The 22,373-nt window shown below is 38.7% G+C and overlaps 1 protein-coding gene across 8 annotated transcripts in view; it reads right to left on the bottom strand.

Annotated features, from left to right (window-relative positions):
• Nucleotides 1-22,373, bottom strand: part of VAV3 (vav guanine nucleotide exchange factor 3) — a 248,586-nt gene that overhangs the window by 140,073 nt on the left and 86,140 nt on the right. For 7 of the 8 annotated variants that reach the window (XR_012160359.1, XR_012160360.1, XM_073356846.1 and 4 more), the window contains exons 3-5: nt 5,956-6,014; nt 2,427-2,492; nt 730-838 (exon numbers count right to left, since the gene is read on the bottom strand). Coding sequence is in view for 6 of the 8 variants with exons in the window: in XM_073356846.1 (XP_073212947.1) it covers nt 730-838; nt 2,427-2,492; nt 5,956-6,014 (234 nt within the window). In the remaining 2 variants the exon portion in view is untranslated. Of the gene's footprint in view, nt 1-709; nt 839-2,426; nt 2,493-5,955; nt 6,015-22,373 lie in introns of those variants that run through there. The other variant, XM_073356852.1, reaches the window with a different exon arrangement.

Below are 22,373 nucleotides of genomic sequence, written 5' to 3'. Positions count from 1 at the left end.
TTGCAGGTAAGCAAAATGAATGCTTGTAAAGAGATGGACAATAAGTTATTAGAACGGGTTTTGACATCACCTCGCTTCCAATTACCAGTCCATTAAAAATGGCTAGTGAGTAAATTTTGTGCATGGGCATGTAAATTTCATGGCACTTTTGTAAAGCTGACACACATGTATATCTATATGTACAATATACATGCTAGCTCTCTCTATTTAACTAGTTCATGACTAATGTTGCATAGTGGCCAAAATAATATGGGGAACACTTTTTTTTTTTTAAGTAGCATGCTTTTGAGTAAACAGTAGCATTTATTTTTTCAAATGGTCTTAACTCAAGTAGCTAATAAATCTTAATATCCATACCTAACTGGATCTTAACTAAATAATGATTTATTTTCATGTTCTCTTTTTACTGTTGAAATAGTGTTGGTATTTCTTTCACAGAAAGAATTACCAGAGTGAATCTTTGACCCTTTCTCCATAAGAGAATGTTGGATTTCACAGCAGGATGATAATGTTATGATCCACTGCATATGTTACAAGGTCACTGTACACAAATGTGAACTCAACCATAACAACACAGCAGATCTGAAATATCTAAATTTAAAAAAATACATACAGTGTTAGTGAAAACAGCTAACAGTTATTTAATGAATGTTAGTAAAATTTAACTTTCACACTACCACTATTTCTTTATGAATATGTCTGTAGTCACCCAAAAAATAGAAATCATACAGGTTGATGTGCTGCTTCATCTTTCATTAAGTCTTCATATACTTCCCCACCTTCATCTTCTCCATAGACACAATCATATAACTCTTCATCCTCATCGCCGCCACTTTCACTAAAAGAAAAAAGGAAAAGCAACAACATAAAGGGTCAGTGTATTGAACAGGGATTACAGAGTCAACACTAGGAAACAGAATTTACCAAGTGTCTGGGTTTTTACAGTAAATCTAAAACAGATGAATGAAAAAGAACTCTCTAACTGAACTAAACCACAAAGGGACTATACAATCAATACGTTTTTTTGGTTTTTTTACCTCAACACATTTAACATCTGACTTTATAAAATTAACACAAGTTTGAAGAAACAGAATTAAGTTTCGAACTATGACAGGAATTGAAATAAGGTTTCTAAGGAGAAAATGGGGCACTGAGTTCTTGCTACCTAAGTTACAGATGGGCCTCAGCATCCGGGCAAATTAAAATCAATCCTAAAACGAGTGACTCCCCACGTACTAAATGGGACGGTGAGTTCCTCCGACACCATTTGGACCCAGAGAGAGATCATTAAGGTGGAATTATTCTTGTAAAATAAACTTCCCTGGTTAGGGGGAAAACCCCAGCTCTCTTGAACTATTTATATTTCTTAAGAAATACATACTTCTTCCAGTTGTTTCCTATCTGTATTTTAGAGAGCATCTAACTATTACATTCCAGTGTATGGTACATGCTACCTGACATAATAACCAATCCAAAATAAATCCATCGTAAATTTTTACATGTGAATCCTATAACAGTGCATCAAAATAGAGGCTATTGCACCTAATATTGTAACAGATTTCTATTTTAGAAGCATATGTAGGAACCATGTTTTTAATGCTGATGCACATATTACAAAAAGACTATAAATCTTAAATGGGGTAACTTTTGTATGTAATACCAAACTTCTTGTTCTTGTTAAAATCACATTTCTATCCCTTTGTGTTAGGATTTTGTGTTTAATAATATTGCTATAAATAAAAATTTTGGCAGAGCTGTATGATTTTCTGTATTGTAAACTGTTAGATGCGGGGATTTGAACTGCTAAATTTATAAGTGTCACAACTGAAACATTAGGATTTTTCACAAAACTTTAGTCATTGTAAAGGGAGAGAATGTCAAGGTCTGTTATAGCCTGCTCTGCTACTCAAACAGAAGGAGGATGGCTAAACTATGAACCCTTTTTCTTTTGACTTTCCCTTGTACAGCAATGTATTCTGCCCAGAACAGCAAGCATCCTGCAACCCTTAACTACATGTGGAAATTAAGTCACGTGACGAGTTCCACTGGATTATGTGGGACTACTTACATGAATAAAAATACATATACGCATAATTGTCTGCAGGATCAGGGAAAAGCATTCATTGATTCTGTCATTTTACGTAAGCATTCTGATGATACAAACAAATAATTCTAGAGAGCGCACTGATACTTCAATTCATCACCAGACCCCATCATGAAATATCATCTGATTTTCATGTGTATGAAAATCAATCATTAAGCTAAGGTGCTTTTTTCTGGACAATTAATTCTTCCTTTCTAACCAATCCTTGGTCAATCAGATAAAATAACTTATTTTAGAACACTATTTCATCACATCATTTAAATAATAGCTACATAACAGAAAATTAAAAGCTTTCATTCTGCTTAAAAGATTTACGACATACTCTAGTAAATCAGGAAGGCCTTTGTAGATATCTTCATCATCAACACTTTCTTCTGTAGGGAATGGCCTAGAGAGACAAAAGACAACAGTATTAATCAAAGACTGTACCAGACTGGGTGTTCAGTTTGGGTGGTATGCTGCCAAAATTTCAATTTATATTAATATGTCTGTCAATCTGTTTGTGTGTCTCTCTCTCTTTGATATTGTGGTTTATATGATTGAACAATTTAAAAAAAAATTGCCACATATGCATGATGGAACTGTTGCATGTAATCATGAATATAAATCAGAGATTTTAAAAGCAAGTATTAACTACTATGTATTTACAATTAAGTCGAAAATCCGTGATTTTCAAAGGATTTTTTCTTCATTTATGTTTTAAAGCCTTCACTTCTGATATTTTGGGTGAGTAAATGTGATGATCAAGAATTCAATCTGAAAAGCTTGAAAGTGACCAAGTCAAAGTGTGGTCTGCGTGGGAAGGTGAGAGAAGGTATAATTATGGTTCCTAGTTTGTCAAAGTGGGAGTATCTTACACTCAGACACAGGTTGTGATTAATCAGCTGCCTTCCAGCTGAGGCTGTAAGGTCAGGGTTCAGGTGATAACTTGGAAGATCACCTGGTCCTTGTAAAAGCCAGCAAGTAGTTCAGCTGAGAACTGCAGGAGTCCCTGAATCAAGGGAAAGAACCCAGTTTGATACGTATGACTCTGAGGAAGACAGCCTGCAGAGCATAAATCTATAGGGAGCAGGCTAAGATGGAGAAGGGAGTCAGGAGGCCCACCCAGACTCTAAGCAGATGGCCTGTGAAGTGCAATCCGACAGGGCGTAGATAGGCCTTTGTAGAAGACCCCATGGAAAGGACATGGTTGATTGTATAACACAAGTTCAACAATTTTGGTTTGAAGAAATAAAAGTGAAGCGCTGAAGAAAAAGGGAGAAAAAAATCCTCTGGTTGGAGAGTGTTCTGCAGTGCATGGGCCAGTGAGATCCCCCTGCCTCCACCTCAAACACTTACACAGAGTGTTAAGAGGAATCTGCACAACACTTCTGCTCCTGCTGCCTTTGCAGAGAATGAGGCAGGACAGCAGCAGTGGCTCTCACCTGTCTGTTTCCTGCGCTGTTGCTACAGGACTGAAACAATAGGCACTGGACTAATGGTTTTAAATGGTTTTAATGAAAGGCACACAGGAGGTTCATATCACTGACATCTGTGGGAGCCATCTCTGTGCATTATAAGGCAGTTTTTGACCCTTGCTATATAATTATTTCCCCACCGTAAACTGTGTTTCTGTCATTTTGGCCATTCACCAGTTCATCTTCTGCCTCAGCACTATGTGGGAGGCCTAGGGCTCCTCAGCAAATGTACCAAAAGGAGAGAAAGAAAATGCCCTAGTGGGCTCCACAAAGAGTTTAAGGTTCAGAGAGCCTTGGTTACTTGTCCAACGAGGGAACCCAAGTCATAATCAATGAGGTGCCCAATAATGTCTGAGTTAATGGAGGGAATTTCTTTCGCCTTAGAGGATCCCCTGTATTTCTTGCTTTCCCTTCTCTTTCTCTACACTCTTTCAGTTTTACAGGTGAGGTGGGTAGGGGAATGCACATTGGGAGAAGGCAAACTGTCCCAGTGTGTTGAATACAGGAGCAGATAAATGTTGAAAATTCACCAGACACCTATTTGCCGGCCTACTAACCAGACACAGAATCACAGCAGGGACCTTGAGAGGTCATCAAGCCCATCCCCCTGCACTGAGGCAGGACCAAGTGTTTGTCCCATTTGTTCTTAAAAACATACAAAGATGGGGAGTCCACAGCCTCCCTTAGAAGCCTATTCCAGAGCTTAACTATCCTGCAGTTAGAAAGTTTATAGTTAGAGTGTGAAAAAAAAGGATGTGAGGTGAGGGCCCCACCGGAAAGTGGCATTGAGATGGGAATGAGCTGGTGAGAATCACAGCCATGTTGTGCCTAATGCTAGGAAGAAGGATTCCTACCAGAATGTCATGTGTTTGAGGGCTCCATCCTTTGTATCAAGTTCTGACTCACAGGTATCAAATGAACACGAAACTCCATACCCTCTTTCTCGCCCCCTAAGGTGCTGGACAGGAAATAGAGATTTCTGTCTCTTTTCCCCATTCATTACTCCCCAACTATTGCGAGGGTGGAGGGGGGAAGGTCTCTTTCCCAGGCTCACCTTTTTCTGATCCTCCCCAGCCATTAAAAACTCTAGACTTGCCTTTGTTGCCATTTACAGCTTTCCCAAGCAGTAGCATGAAATTGATGTTCTTGATATTTTAACTACTGCCCATAGGGTTCCAAAGAGCAGCAATGAAAATTGAGCAGAACCTTGAAAATTTTGCTCTACTGCTGCTTGAGAAATCTGTCAGCTGCACCAGAGGCACTGAGAGCTGCCTACTGTCTCAGGAAAACATCTGAATTTGGTTTACATTCAGCTGACATTTGGAAAGTTATCTTCACAGCCATAATTCTTGTAAATATGTTTATTATTATTTGAAAGAGAGCTTTAATATTTCTTAAACCAATGAGGTAGGACACAAACACTGTAAGAGAAAGCCTCTCAGGAGCCACTGGTGAGTGCTGTTTTTGAGCCCTACGCAGGAGTATTAGTTCACAACATATGTAAATACCTTGTGAGGTGGTCTCATTATAACATACTTAAAACATACACAACAATTCCTTTATGCTGTATAACTGAGGACACACATACAGCAGGTTATCAATAGAAACCCAATACAATTTTTTAGAAAAAGTTATTTGTTACAAGTTAGATTGTTTAAAAAAATATATACTTTTGTCAAAATATTAAGAGCAATTGGACTATATATTATAGACAACCCATTCGATCAATTTCAAATTTTAAGTTGTTTACATGCAAAAAAAATAAATTTTAATAACTTATTTTGTTTTATCTACAACTATTTATAAAGAGCCAAATATATATTTCAAATATGGTTTAAAAAAAAACCTAAGAGTGAGATTTTCACTGCTATTTCCATTCCAAAATGAATTTGATCAGACAAATTATAAACTCTCGAAAGCAGGTGTTTTACCCAAAAATAGGCATTGGCCTTCAGATACAACAACAGCACAAATGGCTGTTCCTTAGCATAGCTGTTTACTTCTAAATATAGAGAATGCAGACAACCCCACGGAAGAGGTGAAAGCAAATTTCCAGTGGTGACAGGGGAAGGGAAGGAGGCATCTTCAGCTCTCAGTTCTGGAAAACGTAAAATCTCACTGCACACTAGCGTGAATTAGCACGCTGGAGATTCACCATGAAGGAGTTCTGCTTTGTGGGCTATGTGATATGGATTTCCTTTAAACATGTAGAGTTTTAAAGTCAGAACTACTGGTAGCGCTACTCTAGACAAGACCGGACCTCTATATACATTTAGAAGCGCAGAAAAAATAAGGCTAAAACAGTGCAGCTGAGATCATATTTCTTTTAATTGTATATCATGTTACTTGTTTTATAAATGATAAAATGGAAGTTTAGTAGCACTAATGTCATACCTTATTCCTGTTGCTAATGCAATAGAAGTGCGAGAAAGTTTTGATAGTGTTTCTATGACCTACAGAAAAAGGGAACAGAAAATATTTGTTTAGTTGTGGAACAGAAACTATATCATACTTTGTACTCTATTTTTCAATTCTGTAATGAGATCCTGCTTAATTTGCATCATACACTACAAATAGTTGGCACTCTGGATCTGGCCCTGCAAAGTGCTGCATTGCCCTCAACTCCCAAGGTCACAGCAGCTCCCAAGATTAGGTCTTTAGCGCTTTTGGGGGATTGGGGGAGAGGGGAGAGATGGGCTCTTGATAAAGAGTTAAGTTTAAACAATTTAAATAGATTTCAGAGTGTAAATAAAATAATATTTTTAAATCCACAACAAGCAGGTTCAATGTGCATTTAGACATGAATGAAATGTTTACTGGATGTTATCCCGGAAACCGCCATGAGAAGGCTGTTTTTTAGCTACCAAGGAAGAAAAGAATATCCATTCCAGCTATTCCACCAACTGACCAGAAGAGGGACCCATAAGACAAATCATTCTTAACGTGTTTCTGCTTAAGAAGTTGGCAGCCTACAAGAAGCAAGTCCCAGCTCATCTCTAGAAAATGAAAAAATTCTTAGAGTTTCATTTTAAGGAGGGTGCTCAAGAACATATATCAAGAAAGAAGAATACGGGGAAAGAGGGAGAGTTAATTTGATAGTATGTGTGGAATTATTCTGCAGTCATCTGCAATATAAGGCCACCTTGTGGTCTGCCCACCAGTTAAGATTTGCTCTGTGTCACTCATAAGTTGTCCCACTTTGAGCACTGACTGTTGACTGTAAGGCTAGCAATTATTGTTGTCCAGAAAAATTGAGTCAAAGGAGACCCAATGTAAATGCCTGCAACTCCAGTGAAGCCATAAGAGCAGCACCCAGTTACACCAGGACTAAATTTGGCTGATTGTCTAGTCCATATTAAGCTAAGCCTTGCATATCAGAGGAAATATATTGAACATATTTCTAGGAATGCCACATTCTATAAATGTGGCGTTGGTTGGAAATAATCCTCCACAAACAATTAGTATAGCAGCCTGCTGATAAAACTGCAAATTAAGACCTTATCACCCTCAACAGAACAACAATGCGATATTTAGAGAGGAAAACAATGTGCTAAAAACACACAGTAGTTATCAACCCACTGCACACACTGCAGATAAAAAAAACTCCATAGCTAGTAAGTATGGCTGGTTGGGAAATGTTCAACAAAACTTCTTTCATCAGAAAATGATGATTCATTGACGCCAAACTTTTCATGGAAACATTGGCTTCAATTAAGCTTCAGTCAAGAAGGTTTCTCAGGTCAAAGGGAGACACCCACTCGAGAATAGCCAACTGTCAGTGGTTAGGGCACTCACCTGAGATGTGGGAGACCCAGGTTCCAATTCCTGCTCCAAAGCAGGTAGAGCTGTGAAAATCAGGCTAAAGAGTCAGTCTCTCTCTCTCTCAGACCCAACGAAGTAGAAGAGCTTCAACATGAAGCAGTGAGAGAGAAACAAAACACTAACTCTATAGCTCAGGGCACTTGCCTGGGATGTGGCTCCTATCAGAGCTTTGCTGAAATCATACCACCTCTGTGAAACATTTCACTTTAGACAAATCTGCAAATTCCAGTGAGAATTTTTTCATCAGAACGTCTCCAACTAGCTCGTTAGAAGTACTTGCTATACACACACAACATTTTCTGATTTTACAATATTTCATATGACAGTAGGTTATTCAATGTGCTGTGCGGGAAGCTGCAATACATCTTAGAAGAGACTCTGTACTCATGGATTATAATGTGCCCTCTCTTTAATGCCCATTACATTGTATTTCACACTTTTCATATTATCTCCGTCCTTCATTCTTATTTTTCAGAGGAACTGAATATTCTGTTTTTATTGGAATGAAGGAATCTTTTTGGGTTCCCAGCCTTCTTCTCCAGAAGGGGACTGTAATACTTCCTCCCAGCAAATCATACTCACAATAGGCTACATTGCACAACTGGATTTAGCTGGATTTTAGCTTTAGGTGCTAACTTAGACTGTAAGCTCTTCAGAGCAGGGACCATCTTTTTGTCCTGTGTGGGCACAATGCTCAACACAACAGGGCTCTGATCTAGGACTAGGGCTACAGCACTACCGCAACGCTAATGAACAACAACAGGAGTGCATGGGACTTTGCTCCCCTCAGAGACAGGTGCATGGAGAGTAGGCCAGGAGAAAGCAGAGTCATAACTCTGCGCTGGTTGACTGCGGGAGGTGCGGGGAAGAAGTAAGTTATACCCTTAAAAAGGCTATAACAAATTATTCATCCAGTGTAACTGGGGAGGCACAATGACGCATGGGACCCCTCTGGGGACAGTGCAGCTACAAACTGCCCCTTATTCAGGGTTGATTCACAAATGCACAATCTAGATCTGATTTTTTTAAACACTTCAATATTTGTGTATGAAAAGATTTAATTAGGCTCAGTTTACTACAGCTCACTACACAAGAGAAAAACCCCCCTCTGACACTTTTCTAGCAGAACATGGGAGCCTTCAGGGAGAGAGACAGTCAAACAAATGAAGAGGAAGTTCTTCTGGTATGCTATTTCTACATTTCCTTTACAGCAACTCTGAATGTTTGAGAATGAGGTTATGTACCTCTTCAGAAGCACATTGTCACATCAAAGCCAAACTCTCATTTCTAGAGCATAACACCCAAAACTGTTTTTCAGTGCATGAGTTTATGCAAAATAGGGCATGAAATTCAAACACAGGACACTCCAAAAGAAAGTGTATCCTGGACTGCTCCCCCGTGGGAGATGTCTTCCTGATTCATATATTTCAAGCATACTTGGCAGAGTGAATGGGTTTGAACGAAGCATTAACTTTTACTTCATGAAGTTCTCTAACAATAGGTTTTTTGGGAGTTAGTATTTATTATTGCTTCACCTGATTCACACCAAAAACTGCAACAACTTGGATACACGTGCTAAACAGTTGTGCATTAAGGGTTAAGAAGCCATTCATTTGTTAGCCGTTTGTGTATGCACATCTGTATCCTCTGTTGAAATGTTTATTTTGTAACTTCCTGCAGCAATATTCCTCAGTAAGTCACATTGACTATTCCTATGTGTAGTTATAGCAACAGTACTGTAGGGTGACTCTTTTTCATCTCTCTCCAGCCATGGAGATTTCTCCTAGTTTAACTGTGCTATGATACAGCAAATGTGGGTGTTGTTGTGTTGATGGTGGTGTATTTTTAACAACATAGTCAACCTACAAGTCCTGCACTTCAAGTCCTGCACTACAAGTCCTGTCTTCTTAAAAGCCTTTCCCATTGATATTTAAGAAGACAACTATAAAGATAAATCATATTGCAATGTAATACTGAATCTACATTCATCCTTTAAACAGGCAACAGTTTAAATACACTGAAGCACCTGGCCACACATGAAGAGTATATAACAATTAATCTGTGTTCATTTACTATTTACAGCATCTCAGCAATTAAATGCTTTTGTTGACTGTAACCTTTGGGCCCAATCCAGCAAACACTACAGATCTGTGTTTACTATGCTGATTAGGCCCACAGAGGTCAATATAACTAGACATGATAATAAGCACTATGCACTCAGGGTTGTTTTCTGGATTGGACCCATGTTTGTAATAAATACTGTATTTTATCTATATAATAAATTAAATGTTTGTGGTAATTTCATAAACTGCAAGTTGTCTAATGCATTGACAGCTTAATAGCTTTAACTAAAAGTACAGTTATTCTGTAACAAGTGGGAACGAACAGTCTGGGTCAGATTTTCAAAGTAGCGTGGCTCCTATTTAGGCACTTAAATAAGCATGAGATTTTCACAAACACCCAGCACCCTGCAACAACCATTATGTAATTTATGGCCAGATTACAAGCTGAGCTTTTTGAAGCCCTGACCCTTAATTCTTTCCCCTAAAATTAATTTAATCAGCAGAGGGAGGAAGGAGGGAGAGAAGGAGATAGATAGATAGATAGATAGATAGATAGATAGATAGATAGATAGATAGATAGATAGATAGATAGATAGATAGATAGATAGATAGATAGATAGATAGATAGATAAGCCATTTCAGTAGTGACTGCTATAGTTAACATTGTAAAACATTTCCATTACAAACATATTTTTACTCTTTCTGAAACATCATAGTCTTTGCCCAAATTTTTGGGTTAGGTTTGTTTGGCTTTTAATTTTTTTAATTTTTGAGAAAAACCTCTTTAGCCATTGGATTCAGGAGAAGATAAAAGGTAAATATGCATGTTCCCCTATTTTATAAGTAATTTCACCGCTTCCATCACACATAAAACTTGAATAACTTGGGATTTGTGCAGTGAACTCCAAGGGCACTGGAAAGACACTCCTACTTGCCACAATCTTCAGACAGGCAGTAGGTGTGCAACACACCCCATCCACTGCCTCAATTCCTGTCTGAGATTGGAACAGTGATGCCAGCCTCTGATACATTCATCTCTTTTTGATACTTCCTCTTGTAGTGCCCTGTGGTTTTGGATGGGTTTTTGTTTTGTTTCCAGAGGTTAGTACTAGGTAACTGTCTGCCCTGGGTAACACTCTCACACAGACCTCTAGTCTGTCACCCTGCCCAGACCATTTATACAGTATTTGAAGATGTCACAGGGTATAGCAATGACTCCACTATGTAATTAAAACCCAGATCTACATCTCAGTTCCATCAGATCCAATCAATGCAGTTGAACGACTTATCCAGTGTCAGGCCAAGATCAGAGCATGGGTGAGAGTCATCAGGTTGGCCGTCAGACAACTAAAACCAAGGTAATAAATGATGCCTGCACCAGAAAAAAATGGCACAGATGCTATGTGCTCCTTCAACTGAGCAAGCATACCTGTTCTCTGTTACCCAGCCAGGAGCAAACTTTCCCCATCAGTGCTTGGCAAGGGTGTAGTGTTCTTTACTTACAAACCTCACAACAATTACCCATGCCTTAGTCATCTCATGCATGGATTCCTCATGGGACTATGCACTAAGACCATTCAAACTTCAGGTAGCAAACCCACCTGTTTAATATGCAATCAATGTTTTAGATAAGGAACGTATTATACTTCTGCTTGCTCTACAATCAACACTTTATAGGTAAAAAACATAACCGTGGTTCTAAATGATTTAGGTCCTGATTACCAAAACGACCACCTTTCTCTTCATGTAATTGAAATCAGATGAAGTACTTCAGGAAACAGCTTTCTGGTTTAAACCAGCAAAATGGTTTCACTGAACAGCCTTCAACTCTGGAAATTTTTCCTCTCCTTCAGCCCAGATGTGTTAATTTTTAGGGCACACATTACATTCTGTTTTCCTAGGCTTTTCCTGGGGGCGGGGGGAGTTTGAAAGGGAGCAAGTGTTGGATCATATTAAAGAAGTTCTGTATTAAAATCACAAATGAGTTTGATTCCCCAGAGTTTAAATTCCAGGCTATTACTAATTAAGAGGTCTCTTGGTTTTTGGTACTGTTTCTCTCCCTCTATGTGTGAAACTTGCAAGCTGCTAATTGTGTTAGTACATTCTAAGACAGAGTCTGTTCTCAAAGCAATTCACAAGAGAGAGAGACTCAAAGCAATACTCTAACAACAGAAACAGCACCCAGAGACTCCCCACCCTTTTGTTGTATTAACAATTATGATTAAAATAGAGATAGAGGATGGATGTGGATGGATGCTTGGTGTGGATAATAACTGAATGATCAGGGAGGTGCCAGCCTAAGAATCCAGTGTCCATCGGCTGAAGAAGGCGTCAAGTGGAAATAACCAGACGACCCCCCCGGAGGGCAGACTGGAATCCACCCAACAGCCTCAAGGATGGGAGAACCAAAGAACAAGATAACATCTTGGAGCCGTCAGGAATGTGCTATCTGCTGATTGATTCAGCAACAGCATGATGAAGCAATTCCCATAGACTGGCACAGGAAGAAATTCCTATAAAAATAGACTCTAAAAAGTGAGAACTTTGGGGTCTGATTCTGCAAACCAACTTCCAGGAGCATCAGATGAGCATCTGACAAGGCCCTGCTCCCTCCTCATGTCCAGGCCACCTGGCCAGTGGCTTGGCATGAGCAACTCTAAGGCTGGTAACTATGATAACAACCTTGCAGAACCTGTGTGTGTGGGTGTGTATGTGTTTGTATGAATGAATGTGTGAATAAATATGAGATTGAATGGAATGTTATAGCTATAACTAACTGCTTACTATGATTCTTTCTGTATTCACAATAAATGTGGTATTTTGCCTTTTTCCCTTTAATAAGATCCTGCTGGTATTTATTTTATTGGTACAACACAAGTGGGCTAAAGGTAGAGTTTGTTGCTTTTATATGGTGGGAGGGAGGTTCTTAGGGATGTTCAGTGGTTTGAGCAAAATAAGTGTTTGATGAGAGGAGATTATTTGGATGTATACTTTTATGTTTAGAGATTTAGTCAGAAGCCTGATACACTGGAATAACTAAAATAAAACGGAAAAATCAAATGTCTGTGAGGAAACAAAGATGTTTACATGCTATAGATCGAGCTACTTACGCAACTCTCATCCCCCCTAGTGTCTGAGGACCTCCTATGCACTTTATGCAGATAACATGCAAGTGACCACTCAATCTCACATCTCCATTCTGTCGTGTTCACTCACGTAAGGTGTTGGGGAAAAAAGTAAGAGAAATGTTCCCATTTTGCACATCTAAAGAGCATGCAGCTTTAAAAGATAATGCCAAATTGCACTACTTATACATTCTCAGTTGATTCATGCTGAGAAACAATTGTTATCTTTTCAAATTTATGACTGCTGCTCTGAGGAAGAAGGCTGGAGTTTCCTTTTACAAATCATGAACAATACTGGGTCAACATTTTATCTGACACAGAAGGGGAAAAAATATATGCATGTCTTATTGTACACCATTTGTTGACTTTTGGACCCATAGTTCTCTCCAGGAAGTGTTACTTTTACATTTGAATCTCTAATTCAGCTGACAGATGTGAAAAATGACATGTAGCCAAATAACTCCATAGTGACTACCCAGCTGCTGATGTGAAGAGCACATTATGTCAGCAAAGGCGGCTGTTAACTTATGCTGAAAACTTTTCTCTCCATCTGTCTTCCCTGATAATGTAAGACTTCGCATACTGTGCCAATTCAACCTACTTTCAATCCAACCAAACTCTTTAGGGAAGAGGAAAGGGACAAGGGCTCTTCGAAAAAACAAACACAGAAGATATGTGGATCTGGGTAAAAATCTTTTTAAAAAGAAAAAAATAGCAAGCATGATACCAGATCCTCACTTTGGTGCAAGGACAGCTCTTAAATACATAAATAAATGCAAATTGTGGAAGACCAACCATGCAAAACTAATAGTGTCAAATAACATGATTAATGGCACTTGAATTCTACATGGGTATACGAAGATGTACAGAGATTAAATCAGGAACCCCAGACAATAAGTTACTAGCAAATCTAGGAATAAACTCCAGCAGTCCTGATTCTCAGGCTCCGGCTCTTAACTACTAGAAATATTGCCTCATGTGGCACACGAACATTTTTTTAGCATTGTTTCAAACATACAACAGTTTCTAATACTGTCTGTACTTCCTTCATATCACTTCATTTGCTCCTCACCTTACAATCTCTTTTTGATTTCTCTAGTTTTGTTTTGTTCCTATTTACTCTTTAGTTAAAAAGACTAATGGAACATAAGTGGATTATGCACATTCCCTTCTTTATTAACTGCTTCCTTTAAAGAAATTCCAATCACTTTTGAACAAACTATTAAAGAAAAAAAGTTGTAATTAAAACTGTTTACAGATTCATGGTATGTTTTAACTCATTCAAATAAAAACAATACATGAGCACCAGGTGTTGAGCTCTGATAGCAACAAAATAGAGGAGGATTTTCGTCTTAAACTTGTACACTTTCTCCATAAATGACCACCAATTCGTAGTGGGTTGCTAGCCATTTCATCAGGAACATATAGCTCTGCCTCATTTAGTACGGTTTTGAAGCCTCTGCTCCTTCACATACAGCCTCAGATCTCCACTCAACTATATCCATTCTCCCTCGCCTCACTGTCTTCTGCCTGAGACATACCTGGAGAACAATGGGCAGCCAACTTCTCTATGCATAAGACTGCTGGTAAGGAAAGAAAATAGTGTGGCCAGCCCACAGGGGCATGGCAGAAAAAATCATTAACTGAACACTGAGTCCTGGCTTCTGTGACTGAGAAAGACCTGCCCATGATATTAGATACAAGCCAGATGCCCATGATATTAGATACAAGCCAGATGTCTAACGCCTTGACACAAATGGCGATGGCAGAGCTATGACTGAACAAGATTCTTGTGGTTCTTTCAAAAAATCTGACTCCAGCTTTAATTTGCAAGGATCCTTCAGAGAAACTGACACATCCATTGAGATAGAGGATTTCTCAAACTGAGCAATATTTCAGAATTAATACAGGGAAAGTTCTTCATTCTTCTAACACATGGTCCTTAATGTGTATATCTGATCTACACAGGATCTCTTGGACCTGAATCCAGCCTGTTCTTCTCTAAGCTTCTTCCACTGCCTCTTTCATCCTGTGTAGTATCACCACTTTCCCCTCAAAAGGCTTTCCCTACAAAGGGTACTCCCCTCCAGTTCATTACAATCAGTGAGATCACCTCTCTTTTTTTTCCCCCCGATAATGATTACATTATGATAGAAGGATTCCACCATAGAAAAATGTAGAGAATGGCACGCTCCCCTCTTCATCAATTTAACTGATTTTCAAAAGGCATTTGACAGCCTCCATAGATGTACGTTCTGGAATATTCTTCAGTCCTACAGATCCCAGATAAGTTATAAATATAACCACGGCCATGTACAGATATGCAAAGTGCTATATAAGTGTGGACAATCGGACAATAGAGTGATTCAGTGCGAACACTGGAATGAATTAGGGCTGCATTTTATCTCCACTATTTAGCTCTGCCATAGGCTGGATTACAAAAGTGTATTAGCAGCACAAACACCAGAGACAGCATGAGTAGATGGCAAATGCTTAGAAGATGTAGACTTTATTGATGATACTGCACTATTGAGCAACACCCCCGAAAAGTTACAAACAAAGACAGACAACCTGGCAAAAATAGCAGGCTAAGTAGGGCTCAAAATTAGCTATGCTAAAACAAACATCTCTGAAACCCAGATGTCAAGCAGTAACATCACGTTAGAAGGCAAAAATCTCTACGTAGAACAGTTCATCTACCTGGGCAGCACCATATTAACCTAACAGAGATCTCAAAAAGAAAGTGACATCAAGAATAGGAAAGGCACACTCAGCATTTACTAAACTCAGCAATGTAGGGAAATCAAAGACATACAACCCCGAAACAAAAAAGTGAGAATTTTCAATTCAAACACAATCTCAGTGCCAACATATGACTGCGAGAGCTGGACAGCGACTAAAACATCAAAACAGAAAACTAGACACCCTTGAAAATAAAGGCCTACAAAAGATTCTGGGTATTGGTTAGAAAGACTTCATTAACAATGAAGAGATCAGAGAAATCACTGACCAGCAGCTCGTTTCCACCATAATTAGACGAAGCTGTCAAGTGGAAACCAACTAGTATGAGGAAACGAGGGAGGCCAAGAGCAGCCTTAAGAACCGCCCTAACAGAGATGGCTGAATAGTCAATCCCAACAAACACCATACAGCAAATGACAGAGAGGAATGGAAGAGACTGGTTTTCACCCTGTACTCTAACATTGGGCCGGGAAGGAAGAAAATAAAAAGGACTCTATGATTTATGACATCTTTTATTCAGCCTGGACAACATATGCATTGACTTGGAGAAGTCTTGTCTGGCATCTGTTTTCTCCAACAATCTCTTCAATGACATCTTGCATAGAGAAGCAGCATTTTTCTCCAAACTTAAACCTTTCACCCTGGAACTTAACATCCACTCTAGGGATATGTCTACACAGCATAAGCCCACCCCAAGATGGTAGTGAAGACAACACAGTATGAAATGCAGAATGAACTAGTGAGCGACATACATACCCAGGGTGCATTTTGGGCTTACACCATCCATGCTGAAGACTTGCACTGCAGTGTCTTTACTGTTATTGTTACCTGCACTAGCTGGATTCAAGCTATCTTGGGAAGGCTACAGTCACCATGAGAATTACGAAAAAGCTGAAAAATGCACAACACAGTATTCTGCTATAATTTTAACAGAACAGGACTAAATTAAACACACTATGAGTAAACCATTAATAAATCAGTATCCAGTTGTGAAAAATATATATATATTTTTACTCATTAACAAAGTTGTGCTTAACATCTATTTCCATTTTCAAGTGACAAGATTAAAATTGCAAGTTTTAAAGTACAAAAGCTTCCCTAGATACTTGTATGAGACTCAGATAATCCAAACTGCATGAAGCAGTATACCCTTGCTGATCTCTAGAGTTCTTTTTCTGTCCAAAAGGCTGAGACGTTTAAAAAAGAAAGCAGTGGGGGAGGGGAGTTTTTACAGCAGTTTCCTGTCTGCTTTTGTGGTTTTAACACTTATGCAGATCTTCTGAATCTTTACAATGCCCTAAGGTTGTTTAGATACTGTTTAAAAAAGGGCAATCTTACTTTAAGTACTGTTGTAATAAACACAGAGCACTGTACCGTCCATGAGCATATGGCTGGAAGCTGATGCTAGACAAATAAAGGGTAATTTCTTACCTTCAAAAGACAATGGCTGTGCGATCAGTATTTCAGCATCAGTATTTTGTTTTACACGGAGACATGCTGCATATGACATGAAAATTAAAGACAGACAATTCCCAGAAGAGTGTACAGTCCAATGACAACAACAACAACAACAAAGCAGGAGAGACCAGGAAATGCAGAGTAGTAGATTTTGAATTATTGCTGTTTTTAACTCACATCATCTGTTCTATACACCACTGTTTGGTTCTGTAAGACCACTGGACCAAACTCATTCCTAGTAATATTGAAACATGAAAGTGTTTTAATACAAGCAAAAGCCATACAGGCGCAAAAGAAAATCCTTCTCTCATTTTGATACCATTTTGAACTTAAACATTGGAATTTGTGCAGGTCATATTTTAAAACAAAATATACTAGAAATTGATCATGTGACATCTCTAGCTCTTTCTAGTGTGACTCATGTAGTGAAATTAGCGGAAGAACACAAGCACACTACCTGTGACTTGATACATAGATGCCATCCTCTCTGAATTCCTCCCCCTCTCACTCCCGCACTCCATTTATTTGATTATGGATTTTGGTTATCATCATTGGTGGGTTTTAGATTATTTTTTTCCAAAAACATTCTTCACATCCATTCTAGCACAATTTTTCCACCACTCTACACAGCGGCAACAAAATCCCCTGGCTTTATTCCCCCAGAAGTAAAAAAAAAAAGAAAGAAAAAAAACCCTTACTTGGGATGTTAGTTTTGATGACATAAACAAGAAGGGTCTTTTATTGCAACAGTGTGCAAATAGTCCACCATGATAATAATCCTGGCAACTGGTGTGTCTGCTGTTATTTTAAGAACTGCAACAGCAGGTGAGAGTTAGGGCAGATCAAACTTACAAAGGCAATTTCTGAACACGGAAAAGTAAAGTAAGATAGAATTCTAATATTGCTACCCCATCCTTTACAAAATGTGCTTCAGATAGGAGACTATTCCAGTTGCGTTTTCATTTCAAGTGTAGATGGATATTTTGAATACCTAATGTAAATGTATATTTAAATAGTCATACTGTGGTAAATACAATATAAGCAAATCAAAATTACACACACACACACGTTATACATAAAAAATTTATTTGAGCATAAGCTTTCGTGAGCTACAGCTCACTTCATCGGATGCATCCAATGAAGTGAGCTGTAAATCACAAAAGCTTATGCTCAAATAAATTGGTTAGTCTCTAAGGTGCCACTAGTACTCCCTTTCTTTTTGCAAATACAGACTAACACGGCTGCTATTCTGAAACACGTTATACATAGTGACATTTTGTAGAAGACCATTTCTTAGCATAATATAAATTTTATGGGTAAGTGCAATAATTTTCTGTTTCTGTGAAATGCAAGACATGAGGGAGAGGATTGACTGTCTCAGGAGGTTGGACACAAAATCTTCATCTAAGGTTGCTGGCCCTGGCTCATGTTACCAGTGATTGAAAGTCATTACTAGTAGTTCAGTGAAATGCAGCTGGGTCTCAGTCCAGTACACTGCGTCCAAATAAGAAATAAATCCACCACAATCAGTATTAATTGGCCTCGCTGTTGGCAGTCTCAGCAGAGAGGCCTAACACTGAATTGACATGAAAACTTGACTCCAGGGCTTTGAGTTGAGGTTCATTGATAGGGTGGTGTAGAAAAGATTGGACTGCTGCTCTCTGTCCTATACATGGTCTGTGGATGAACAGAGGACTTCAAGCTGCATGGATTTCAGGCCACATCATCTTTCCCCAGGAGTCAATTTACACAAACATTTATCTTCGAGGTAGCACTGGGAAAATATACTGCTATCAAACTGCTAAATACATCATTCGCTCAAACGAAATATCAACTGTATGTGAAACCCTTTGGGGTACAATGTATTAAATATAGTTTGCAAAAGAGAACATTTTCTATTTCTATAAACTGTGCTAATAAGAATTATTTATGATGATGATAATGGTCTTATTTAACTAGGGAGCAATACCTAAATATGTGTCAGTCATTCAATTATACTTTTAACATGTGGTCAGGAAGTGTGGAAACAGTTTGAGGAGATTAGATTTTTATATTCATAACTGTTTTGGGGGGGAGGGAAGCATGTTAATAAGCAATTAAAACTTCCCAGATTCATGCTACTCATTGCTGCATATTTAATTTCAAACATAAAAAGCAATAGAAGTGTTAAAGAATAAAGCAGGTTTATGAATCAATGAATGCTAAATAATATCATTGAAACGGTCCTGTGCCAAGACTTCAAAGACACTGTCAACAACTGGTATGTATGTGTTTACTCTACACTGTTTGTAATATGCTTTTACAAGCTTGACCAAAAAATCCTTTAGTTAACAGATTTTCCCTTTTTATTTTAACAAATATTGATTTTTTTCCCCACTTCTGTTTCCATCAGAATTGAAATCTCTTGTATTGCACACATCCAACAATATTCACTTCAGGAACGGATTGATGCCAAAACCTGACTAAGGCACTAAGTCATCCCCAATGCTGAATTATATAAAAGCCTATTAGACACAGGAAGAAATATTCTGGTCTTTCTTACTGGGGTGAAGCGGAGGGAGCCAAGTGCAAGGGAGGAAGAGAGAGGAAACAAGGGAGAGAAGATTGATTGACCAGGATTGACGGGGAGTCTCCAGGAATTAAAGATTAATCTTTAATTAAAGATTATATCGTGTGATGAAATCTCCAGGAATACCTCCAACCAAAGTTGGCAACCCTAGATAAAAGGGAGAGAAAAAAGAAAAAAAAGCAAATGAGGAGGAGGAAGGGGAAAAGAGAAAGAAAACTGAAAAGGCAGAAACAGAGCTCTTTTGATTCAGTTTGTATTTCACTGGGTACTACATTATTACAACATAACTATGCTGTTCTAGATCTATTCCCGTTTACATTGAGATCAAGGCTCAGTCCTCAGCCCAGTGCTTTCTTGAATAAACATAATACAAAGAGCTGAGATTTTGTATGCATGGTGCACTATGATTTTTTGGTCTTTGCCCATTAAAATTACCTCAGTCATCCATCCTGCACGGCTATTAGAACAACACACTTGGTGATGTATATCACATGGGCCTACTGACATGAACACCATGAACAGGTTGAGCATGGATCTACAAAAACCTCCCACTTCCTATTAACAGTAGTAGAAGAGCAGGCAAGAAAAAGGATTCCAAATGAGATTCACTGGGTTGCTAGTGCACAGGGATCCTCAGGCCATGAGACGCTTCACACAGAAGAGGATTTTGCCCTGAGGATTTGTCTGCCCAATGTGTGATGAACTCACACCAATCAATGTAAAGCCATCAGATGGTTTGTGTCATTCTGTCAAATTGATTCTTTTGCACAAAGGCAAGGCAGGCTTCATGAAATTGGACACAGCTCATCGCACTTTTGAAAATGCCAACCTTGCTTTCAACATATTACTTAACATTACAAAATAGATTTACACCAGGATTTAGCTTTTTCCTCATTTCTAATTAAAAATATATATGAACCAAAAATTCATAGTTCATTCAAAAATAACCATTAATGATCAAGTCAAGAGATTCCCCTGACGTATTTGCTACACAGTTTGAAGAGTGGAGACATGAAGGAGTAGAAACAAAATATAAAATAAAAATATAATAGGCCCAATATAACTCTTACAATAAGCATAATTTGGTTTTGTGAACAGTTCCATTGAGTTCAGTGGGGTGACTCGTGACTAAATCATATTCAACATGAATAAGGATTGCAGAATCAGGTCCAATATTAATTATGTTCAAGTGGTGAGGCAGCCTCATATGCCATCTAACACCCAATATTAATTGGGGTTCTGTCTATTAGGAGATTGAAACATAGCTTAAAATCGTTTTCAACAACCGTTCCACTTGAACCACCATAGAAAACAGTTCAAGTGCTAATGTAGCCAAAATCATTTAAGAACACATAATTAAGACACGGTGGCAGCAAGTCTTTCTGAAATGGTATCGGAAATGGTTTTGTCTGGTTTCCACAACCACCAGAATCATTTTCCGTTCCAGTTCAGAAGGAATCATTTGGAAAACTATCATCAGTAACAACGATTTCCTAGCTTACATGAGCCTTAACCGATCAAAACATCTCCTATGCCTTTACCATCACAATTTATTGTAGATCCTCACTGCATAGGCCATTTTATTCTGTGTTTGTACAGTGCCTAGCACAATGGGCTCCTGGTCCATTACTAGGGCTCCTAGGCACTACAATAATACAAATAGTTATTGTTAATAATTAATAATAATGGATTCCCCCCTCTGCTCCCATTCTTCCTTTTTCTCCTCATACTTTTCCTTTCTGTGTCTTGCTATCTTCTTAATTTCTCCTCTTTCCTTCATTTTCATTTCATACAGACTAACAGGTTGTTAATCTTCAGAACCACTAGGGAACCACTAGCAAAGCTGCAACCTAGAAAGGGAGAGAACAGTTTATATTCCACTCCCACCCTTTTGAACTCAACACTCTTATTACTATGATATTGTTAATTTGGTACTGACAACACTGGTAAACTAACTACCTAGATTCAGGCAACTGTGCAAGGCACAGGTAGAATATTGTGACTCAGGAGAAATGAAGCGTTCCCACAAAGACCAAAACAATGAGAAGATCTAGACACCTGCTAACCTCAAATGAAGGACCTTCTGCAAAGTGCTGGATATCCTCAGCTCCCATTCAATTTTGTGCCCAGCCTTTTGCAGGAGGTGCGTTGTCCACTAAAAAGGTGTTTGCCCTAAATTTCTGCATTAACTCTAGGCTTCAAAATTGAATATGCAGTTAATCTAACCTCTTTGAAGTTGATGCGAAAACTGTTACTCTTATGTCGGAACGTTCTCTGGTTGTGGCTTTTGCCATTCCTGAATTACATTAATACTTACGTATGTGTGGAAGGTGGGATTAGCATAGATCTCCATAAAGAAACAGGAAATAAAGATGTCAACTGCTCCATACAATCCACATAACCAAGGGACATTTTACTATCAAGCGTCTAGTATTCCAGCTCTTTTCCATGCTTATGTCCTGTGTAACTCCCTTACAAACTTGTGATTAAATAATCTAACGTTTGCTGGATATGAATACCTCTTAAATTTTTTCAGGAAGCAGAAAACACCATTGCTGCATTTTAACAGACCTCTTACACAACAAATTTTATTTATCACTTTATTATTAAGAAATTTTTGTAGTCAGGGTGCGAAATTAGGGAAAGACACTTGATAACGGAACCAAAAAGAGTGAAACATCGAAAGTATGTATGTTTAGGGTAAATGGAATTAAACCAGTCACTGATATCTTGAGACTGAACCGTAAAGTCCAAAGACAAACGGAGCCCTTGGGGAGTTGCAAATTGTATGACTGCAACAAATTGAGCTGTGCAAGGATATAGTAATAATTACCATGGGTGGCCAGAATGCGCCTTTAGCTCTCCGAAAACACCTGCTACAGTACTCCACATGAACATAGCACAGCAACTCTCTCCCATGAGAGCCCTCTACATCAGGGGTCTCAAAGTCCCATCCCACAGGACATCTGCGGCCTGAGAACCTCCCCACTGCGGCCCGCTGCCCCCCACAGCTCCGACTGGCTGGGAGAGAGG

This window comes from Lepidochelys kempii, chromosome 8, assembly GCF_965140285.1.
Source record: "Lepidochelys kempii isolate rLepKem1 chromosome 8, rLepKem1.hap1, whole genome shotgun sequence".
NCBI lineage: Eukaryota > Metazoa > Chordata > Testudines > Cheloniidae > Lepidochelys > Lepidochelys kempii.
This window is presented reverse-complemented; position numbering and strand designations above follow the sequence as displayed.